The 9,480-nt window shown below is 54.9% G+C and overlaps 1 protein-coding gene across 1 annotated transcript; it reads right to left on the bottom strand.

Annotated features, from left to right (window-relative positions):
* Positions 1 to 135: 135 nt before the first annotated feature.
* Positions 136 to 7,573, bottom strand: LOC108922889 (guanine nucleotide-binding protein G(I)/G(S)/G(T) subunit beta-2-like). Its single transcript, XM_029257456.1, has 10 exons — positions 6,968 to 7,573; positions 4,609 to 4,717; positions 4,405 to 4,443; positions 4,130 to 4,272; positions 3,705 to 3,768; positions 2,463 to 2,625; positions 1,612 to 1,678; positions 1,239 to 1,440; positions 862 to 1,078; positions 136 to 616 (listed from the first exon to the last, which is right to left on the bottom strand). Exons 2-10 carry the CDS (start codon positions 4,663 to 4,665, stop codon positions 510 to 512), a joined length of 1,059 nt encoding a protein of 352 aa, XP_029113289.1. The 5' UTR covers positions 4,666 to 4,717; positions 6,968 to 7,573; the 3' UTR covers positions 136 to 509.
* Positions 7,574 to 9,480: the final 1,907 nt, after the last annotated feature.

Here is a 9,480-nt window from a genome sequence, read left to right as displayed (position 1 = left end):
GTATCTTCTTGAGATTGTCGCCCGCCCCGATTTACGCTGCGCCCCCAGCTGTCGCACCCGGACCGATGCCGCGTCGCTCCGCCCGCGCACGAGCACAGCGTGTTGACCCAGCAGGCCCGCATCTGGCATCGGCGTTGTCGTAGGGCGGAGACGGTACGGGTTTGCGGGCGGGGCCGCGGGCGGGGCCGGGGCGCCCTCGCTCCGCCCCCACGGCGGAAGAAGTCGGGTGTGACGCGGCGGCGATTTTCTCTCCACATTTTCTTCATCTTCTCCAAAGCTGAATCTCCTCAAGTTCTTTGAGTCCATATCTGTGGGTCCCCATTTATCTGTTGGTTTGTGTTGGTTGTGCAATGTGTGTTTGTTGTTTTTTAATACACGTGCTGTGTGTGTGTGTGTGTGTGTGTGTGTGCGCGCGCTAACCAAGGTATGCTGTATACTTGTATGCCGTGGTATTATGTACAATACAGCACCAGTGTGTGTGTGGGTGTGTGTGGGTGTGAGCGAGTTCTTCAGTTCCAGATCTTAAGGAAGCTGTCCCAGGAACCCGTAGCCACGGCCACGCCGTCGTCCGTCACCCCGAGACAGCTGACTCGGTTGTCGTGGCCTGCCAGCACCCCTGGGGAGGGACGTGGGAGTCGAGATGAGGAGGAGGAGGAGGAGGAGGAACAGGACCTTTGAAATGACCGGCCGTAGTGTTTTACAGTAACGGCCAACATCACGCCTCGGTTATACCATGATTTTACCTCCCTGCGTTCAACACACGAAATGCGTACCGCGAGCTACTGCACTTTTCGGAGGGAAACGAGGGAGATGCGACCTTGAGCGTGGGCGAGGGGGGTGCCCGGCGGCGGTCGCGCTCACCGGCGCGGTCGCCCTTCATCGCGTCCCAGACGTTGCAGTTGAAGTCGTCGTAGCCGGCGAGCAGCAGGCGTCCCGAGCGGGAGAAGGCCACCGAGGTGATGCCGCAGATGATGTTGTCGTGGGAGTAGAGGCTCAGCTCCTGGTCGGCGCGCAGGTCGTAGAGCCGACAGGTGGCGTCATCGGAGCCCGTGGCGAAGGCGCTTCCGTTGGGGAAGAACTGGCGCGGAGGGAGAGCAGCGGTCAGCCGAAGCAAGACGGAGGAACGAAAGCCCGAAGTCGCAGGCGAGAGAGGAGGGACGCGTGCGCGCGGGCACACAGGCGCACAGGCAGACACGCACGCACGCACGCACGCACGCACGCGCGCGCTGCTCCCTCACACAGATGGCGTTGATGTCCGACTCGTGCCCGCCGAAGGTCTGCCGACACACGCTGTCCCGGACGTCCCACAATTTGACGGAGGCGTCGCAGGCGCCGGACACGAAGCAGCGCGAGTCCGGGGACAGGGACAGGCTCATCACGTCGCCGCTGTGGCCCGAGAACACGGTGGTCTGCTGCCCGGTCTCGACGTCCCATGATGCGCTGCAGGACAGGAAGCATAGCAGCGCACCGTGAGCCGCTATAGGGACGCCGGCGTGCGAGACCGCGAGCGCAGGTCACACGGGTTCCCTGTCGGGTCACGCGGCCCGGCACTGGAGTCACACAAAGCGCACGGGAGTGGGGTGGGGGGGGGGCGGAAGCACGGCGACCAACCAGGTGGTGTCTCCCGAACTCGTGACGATCTGATTGTCGTCAATGAAGCGGCAGCAGGACAGGTAACCTGCGGCACAGACGGACACAGGGGTCAGGTGACGGTGGTGACAGAGCGTCGGCGACGAAAGCGACTCGCTGGAGGTCCTCAGAATAACGATTTCCGGCACGTCCCTCACCGTTCACCCGCCCCACCCGCCACGCTCACACTTGGAGTACTGCTCTCCGGGGGGTGTCTCCCTGCTGCTGCGGTGCGATGGTTAAGCCCCGCCCACTCCACCTGCCGCTCAAATTCACAGCCAGGTGGCTGCTCTTCGCCAGCGGTGAGATCAGAGCCCCTTTCAGCATCACGGCTGCAGTCACCTTGTGCTCGGCATCATCCGATAGGGGACTGACTGACTGCGCACCGCGGCCTCGCTGCTGAACAAACACCCTGCGAATGACACCTTCCTTTTCATCCCCCCCCCCACACACACACACACACACACACACACACACACACCCTTCCTGAGTCGGCATTTATCGTGCAGATCAAGGACAGAAAACGGCAGCAGCGACGGGCCACACGCGCTCGGCGACGAACGTCCTCGGAACGGCCTTTCTCGAGCAAAGCGCTGCGGCGGGGTCGCTGCCGGGGGGAGGGGGGGCTGCTGCCTCCCTCCCTTGGCAGCGGCAGCTGAAATGACGCGGGGCCTCCTTCATTACGCTCTTGTCAGCGATTAACGAAGGAGGCCACGGTAATTAACCAGGGTGCGCCGCTACTTACAGGCTCCTGTCTCGGAGGAACCGAAGCCCGGACTCTTTAAAGGGGGTCGCTTACGGTCGCTCGCTCGGCGACGCGGTCGGGTCGGTACCTGTATGACCCGGCAGCTCCCTGCTGACCCTGACGTTGCCCTCGCGGGTCTTTAGGCTGTAGATGGAGCAGATGTTGTCCAGCCCTCCGCAGGCCACGTAGTTCCCCGAGGGGGCGTAGGCGCACGTCATCACCCAGGAAGAGCGCAGCGGGATGGCGTGCACCTGGGGGGAGGGGCGTGCGCCGTGGTCACGGCAACATTCAAATTCACGCGATAAGGACCGAAGGAGGGTCCCTCGTCAGGAAAACGTGTTCGTCGGGCTCCTTGCGAAATCGGCTAAGAGCAACCAATGGAATCGTAAGTAGGTTTTTTCGTTCTCCCTGCCGAAATGGAAAGTTCACCCGAAGGTCCCACGTTCGCAGGAGCCCGGCGTCCGGCGAGCGGCGCAGGACCACCGAGGGCTCCGCGGGACCGACGCGCGCTCGGTCCGTGCGTTCGGCACGTCGGCCGCATACGATCCCGAAGCGGGAGAAGAAGATCGGCGAAGCGCAATGAGCGAAAAGGCTCCGTGGGCCGTGGGCCGTGGGCCGCGTGCCGCCGCAGAGCGGGGTGAACGGTGTACGGAGCGAGCGGCGATGGATTACGGGGGCATCGCACTCCTTCCCAGGAGCCTGGAAGCACTTTGGACCGGCAGACACTGATATTTATTCGACGTGTTCTTCTGCGTTACACTCTCGGCCTCCCCACAGTTACGGTGTTAATCTACCTATTTTTACATGCTTTACCCATTTACACAGCTGGCTCATTTCACTGGCGCAGTTCAGGGTAAGTACCTTGCTCAAGGGTACTAGAGCTAGAGATTAGGGTTAAGGACAGCTGGTAGCATAGTGGTTCGAGCTGCTACCTTTGGACCCAAAAAGTCCCAGGTTTGAGCCTTGCCTCTGGCTGTACTTACCCTGAATTGCTCCAGGAACATCATCCAGCTGTATAAATAAACCTCGGTGCAGCAAGCGGTAGGGAACAAACGAGGTTTGATCGAGACTCTCGCGTCTAAAACCGTCTCCTTCTCTTAACGTAATGCATAAATTGTACTTTCGCTGAGATGTACGTCGCTTTGGACAAAAGGGTCTGCTAAATGAATAAATGTAAATGTAAATAATTGTAACCTCAACACTGTAAGTTGCTTTGGAGAGAAGTGGCAGTTAAATGCAAATGAGGGGGGAAGTGAACCCGTGACCTTCGGGGCCAAAGACAGGGGTTCTAACTCGAACCCCATCAGCTCTCTCAGACGAAAATGCCCACCTTGTTCGTGGTGTAGCTGTCCCAGATGATGAGCTTCCCATCCTGGGAGGCGCTGACCAGTAGCCTGCGGACACAGAGGGACACAGAGGGACACAGAGGGACAGTCCACGGTGTGATGCGGACACGGGATGCCGGACGTCTCTCCCTGCGTAATTCTCTTCCACAAAACCGTGACCGTGCACATACACACGTCGGCCTACTGGGCCATTGCTCCTCGCGCTTCCCTCACTCCGGGTCCTCTTCAGGGACCCCATTTGCATGTGACGAGAAAAGGGCGGAGCAAACGGCGCCAAGATGGACACGGCTATCCCACCGAATTCGGCGACTGGTGTGACGATTGTCTTTACTCTGGACATGTTACCGCTTTCTTCGGAGCTCAAAGCTGCTTCAAGAGAAAACGAGCAGTGAGATTATAAAGGCGGCACCAGCTCGGCTGTCGAAGGCGTCTCGGCGACACGCACCTGGAGTCGCAGCCCCAGTGCATGGCGTATATCTTAGCCAGATGTCCACGAAGTGTGCGCCGCGTTCGCATCTGGATCCGTCCGACAGGGTCCAGCGCGGCCGTGATCTGAGATGCGTGCGCGCGCGCACAGAGTGAGAGAGGCCGGGATCAGGCTCAACGCTACAGCCATGAAAATTACAAAATGACTGTTAATATGCAAGTGCTAACACTAGCGATGGTGCTGACGCCGAGGTCTACCTGCGTGAGGGTTGAATCGCCGCATGCCTTCCGGGCATCCTGCGGGGAACGGGGAGCACTAGATATAACTCCTGAAGGACTTCTGCCCCGAACGCTTTTCTCAATGTTTCAGGTGCCAGTTAGCGCTTGAAGGCATTTGGTTTGAAAAAAAAAATCGCTTTACCGATATGGACGGAAGTGCTTCTCGTTTCCTACGCATCTCACCCTAATCCGGTTCCTCAATTGCTCCGCCTCCTGCCGCAGCTGCTCCAACTCGCCCATCGCTGATTGGTCACTGGCTTTTGGGTCACGCCAGCTGTGAGCCAATCAGGACCTAGAATGGAGTAAGACAAGAGAAGACAGTATCACTGAGACAATATAAGGACCGCGTCATTTAGACTGCGACCCTGCAGGCCGTCGCAAGGCCGCCTCGCTAATCCGTAGGGCAGCCGTGTAAACGATGTAATCCTCAAAACATAATCCATTTACACGCATTTATAGAGCTGGCTAATTTTTACTACAGCAACGCTGGCTGAGTGCTTTTCCGCACAGCGCTACGGCAGTAGGCGGGATTCGCACCTGCAACCTCAGCTGCCCCTTAACCCAACACCTTCGCTGCAGCGGATGCGTAAATATGAGCCGTACGGCCAGTTATGGTCGTCATGTTCCGTTTACTTGCGGGAGCCGCAGTGCAGCGCCTGTCTTTCCCTTTCCCACTTAATCTCGATTTCGATGTAATCTGCCTGGGATTATCGTTCTCATGCTCTCTCAGCTCAAAGCCTTTAATATGGAGACATGAGTTTGGACAAGGATAACTGGGGGTATCACTGGGACCGCAGTGCTGTGACTGTCAGGAACAATGTGTGAAGTGGCTGTGAGAATTCAGGCAGCAGGTGGTGTAGCGGTTAGAGGTTCAAATCCCACTTCCTGATGCAGTAGCCTTTGTGAAGGTATTTAGCCTGAACCGACACAATATAAAAGAGCCAGCTGTATAAATACAGCAGGTAAATCAGCGTACGTAGCTGCACACTCCAGATCCCTTCGGAGAAAAGTATAGATCGGATAGATCAATAAACATAAATCAGAGTAAAGAGCAAGTGTAAAGACAGGCAGACATCTGGGTGCCCAGTGTGCTCATCGTGACATCTGTCACATATACCGTCATTCGCAGCGGCTACACCTTTAAGAGTCCCTCCGCATGAGGACCGCAAGAGGCAGTTAGTTCGACCAGGGAGCCCCACAAGCGATGGAAACAGGCACATCCTGATCTTAATGGAAGGTCACCGGGGAGAATAAGCGGGCTCCATTGGACAGTACGTCTGTGGAGCACAAGAGATTCCCCAAACAGTTTAAGAAGACGTCACCAGCTACAGCTTAATCCAGTGAGCCTGGAAAGGAGGACCATAGACGAGAGAAACCCCGCTGCGAACCTCGAGGAAAGGTAGGACCGTGGGTCCCATCCACCTCCTTGACCAGACTGAGGATCACCCTTAAAAAGGTGGGGATCCCACTGCCGACCTATAACAAGGTTACACAAACAGAAGAAAAGACATTTACAACCTATGCTCTGCACGATATCTCGCCTTAACGTACAACTCACGGAACCGAGGATGCCGAAATGATGCCAGAAGAGCACGTGAAAAGCGGGCTGACAGAATCATCTGGCAAATTTTCCATAGTTCGAGTCCATTGGAACCTGCAGCTACGGACTGACTCTCAGTGGATCGTCAACGGGTTGTCGGCGGCCACTTTGCTTTAACGATGACCGGTAGCGGTTTGACCCTCACAAGCCACCTTCTTTTCACATGTGAGACTCAGATGAAATGTTTCAAAGGTTTAAACAAGTACACTTATGAGGCCATTCACAGTGAAGAGGATGTCCAGGGAGGTTGCGCACTTTCCGTGTCATCCATTGAAAAGAGCTTCTAACACATCTTGCTGAGTTCAAGGTGTCTCTCAGGATCCTCTTTTGGACATATGGAGTTTGAAATGCTAACACAGCTCTCGGGGCTGGGTACTGTACGGTAGGCCTCTGACGTGCATACGTGGTTACCGCAATGATACTATAAGAAACTGTGCGAAGTGTAACAATGTGGTGAGTGAGCGGTGCAACAATATCACAATATAACAAAGTGTAATACTGTAACAGTGTGAAGGGTAACAATGTAGCAAGTGTAACAAACAGTGTGAGAATGTCACAATGCATCAAAGTGACTGATGATGTTACATGTGTAACAGTGAGGAAATATCTCAATGTAATGTAGCCATACGAAAATATTTCCCATTCAAAGAGCACATCACACTTTTACTGTACTGGAGCCACAGCACAGGTGACAGGGGATCAGACGTTAGTGTCACTAGATATCTCACAGTGTCCTGCGGAACACACACACACACACACACACACACACACACACACTGTACCATCAATATGGGGCAGGCTGAACTGCTGCGATTTTCGGTCATTGATGAAACTCATCCGCTTTATTCAATATCCATCATAATGACAGTGGGGTTATTTCTCATCCTGCGGTCTGTGGACACACACACACACACACACACACACACACACACACACACTGACCTCTCAGTCCTCTGCTCCTTCTCTTTCACTGTCCTCTGTCTGTCTGATCGGCTCTTCTCTCCTCACACGGATGACGGTGTGTGGACCCCCTCAGCCTCGCGCTGCTCCCATCAGGCCCCCCGTCCCGTGCCGTGTCGTGTCCCTCGCGAGGATGATGATGATGACGCCGCTGACGATGCCGATGCCGAGGCTGATGACGGTGGCAGAAAGGCACCGCGAGCCTCTTCCTCTTCCCCCTCCAGCTCCCCTGAAGACCCCCGCGTCCTGGGTTCGAACCGAGTCTCTCTGTGTGTTCGACACTGTGGGACCCGGTCCAGTCCAGCCCGGTTCGGTCCGGTCGGTGCGTCTCGTCTCCTCCTCGTCTCCTCGCCTCCTCCCCACCCCCAGGCTCCCTAGGCTCGCCGCCCCCACGTCCACAGATGAATTATGGCATAAATCGCAAAGCAAAGGAAAAGGATCGGACTCGGACTCTTAATCGCTAAATAAAAAAACAAGAAATAAAAGCAAAAGCGACTTATGTTGGCGGAGCACGAGGGCGCGCGCCCGCTGGCGCAGAAGCGCGTAACCGAGAAATGATGCTACTAAAGAGTACAGCGAAGAACCCCGTGATGCGTCTTGCTTTCAGAGTACACATACGCGCGCGCACGCACACACGCACGCACGCACGCACACTCACTCACTCAGACCTCCAGGAGGCTTCTCTGCAGACACTGGCATGAGAAGCGTTTCAACCACACCCGCGGGGACCAGGAGACCGAACCATCGCACTGCGGCCTGGACTGGAGGGAGCTCTGCAGAGGAGGGAAGGAGAGACGTACCATTGATTTGTGTCGCAGCCTGGTCTTCGGCAAGAGCTACGCGCCTGCTGCTTGCGGTCCCACATCGACAGTCTGTACGTTCTTGGTTCTGCTCCGGATATGGTAGAATGAGCTCCCCCTGTCCCTCAGAGCTGCTGAATCCCTCCCACACTGAAAAAGGGTCTTGAACCCATCTCTTTGAGAGCCACTTCTCTCCTGATCTCCTGACAGCTCCATCAATGACTCCAACACTGACTGCTGTGGTTATTTATGTTTTTGCTATCTGAATAGGAGCTACTGGAGGGATGTGAACCAGCAACATGGTGATGTCACACACACATGCTGTGTGTCCATAGTCCTCTGTGTGTGTGTGTGTGTGTGTGTGTGTGTGTGCCTAAAGCACTTTGTCTGTTTTTGATGTACTTTGTTTACCATATGTTGTACATCAATGTAAGCAACTCCCTGCCAAATGAATAAGTTACAGTAATTGAAACTGCATGAACAGACTCACCAAGTCAGTGAAAACAGAACTTTCTGGAAGCGGGGTCAGACACTAACTACTGCAAACTTAGTGACCTCGACAGCTTATATTTTAACTTTAAGGGTTACTTTAGGGGGGATGTGGTGGCGCAGCAGGTTTGGCTGGGTCCTGCTTTCTGGCAGTTCTGGGGTTCGAGTCCCACTTAGGGTGCCTTGTGACAGACTGGCATCCCAGCCTGGGTGCGTCCCCTCCCTCTCTGGCCTTACGCCCTATGTTGCCAGATTAGGCTCTGGTTTGCTGGGACCCCCAGTTGGGGAAAAAAGTAGCTTCAGCCAGCGTGGATGGTTACTTTACAAAATCCATGCACATTTTGGCAACACAGTTAACTAAATTACGTAGAGAAAAATGTTTCGCTGAAATGAAACCTAGATGAAAACTGAATTATTATCACCAGTTTTGTATAGGCTGCTGCTGTGTCTTCACTCTTTGATGTTGTGCATGTGTGTTAAGGTAAAGCTCACAGTGTGTTTCACTTCTTTATCCATAAACGCATATCTGTGTGTGTGAGACCTCCAGCGTGTCTAACATCAATACACGTTTCCCGATGATGGAGATGGTGCAGAAGTGCTGTTCGCCATATGTGTTTGGGGCTCATAAGTCCTGTCCCCTGTGGAAAGTGCACACATGGTACATCCCACCTGGCCTCTTCTGCTGGAGGTGTCATTGAAGAGTGTTGTAACAGAATGGGTTGCCTAGCAACAGGCTCAGATAATGTGGGCACAAGATTTTTCTCACACTGGCATGCAGTTTCTTAGGGTGTAAGTTTCCAGATGCATATGCTGAACAAAAGCGCACACCAACACATGCCTAACTGTAACCATAGCAACCACACAGCCACAGAAAGGAAAAGAGCAGCACAGAGTTGTGTAACAGGGTGCAGTACCACGTTCCTTTTTGTGGCCATGGGTATGACCCCATGTTAATGCTGGACAGCGAGGGACACCCCCAGGCATCATGTCCAACATCGGCAGGCGACCGCGTACGGTGCAGGCAGGGTGACCACACGAGACCAGGTTAACATGCTTGGGCCACGTGTTCAGTGTCTCAAGCTCATGGCTTCTGAGGTGATCTGTGCAGGTTTGGGATCTTGTCTCCTGCGCCTGTACACACCAGTTCTGTTGTTTTCGGGGACAAAACCCTCTGACTTCTCTCCCTAAGAGTGGCAGCAGAGTGAC

Source organism: Scleropages formosus, chromosome 13, assembly GCF_900964775.1.
Source record: "Scleropages formosus chromosome 13, fSclFor1.1, whole genome shotgun sequence".
NCBI classification, from domain to species: Eukaryota; Metazoa; Chordata; class Actinopteri; order Osteoglossiformes; family Osteoglossidae; genus Scleropages; species Scleropages formosus.
The sequence above is the reverse complement of the archived record's forward strand: the minus strand, read 5'-3'. Positions and strand labels throughout refer to the sequence as shown.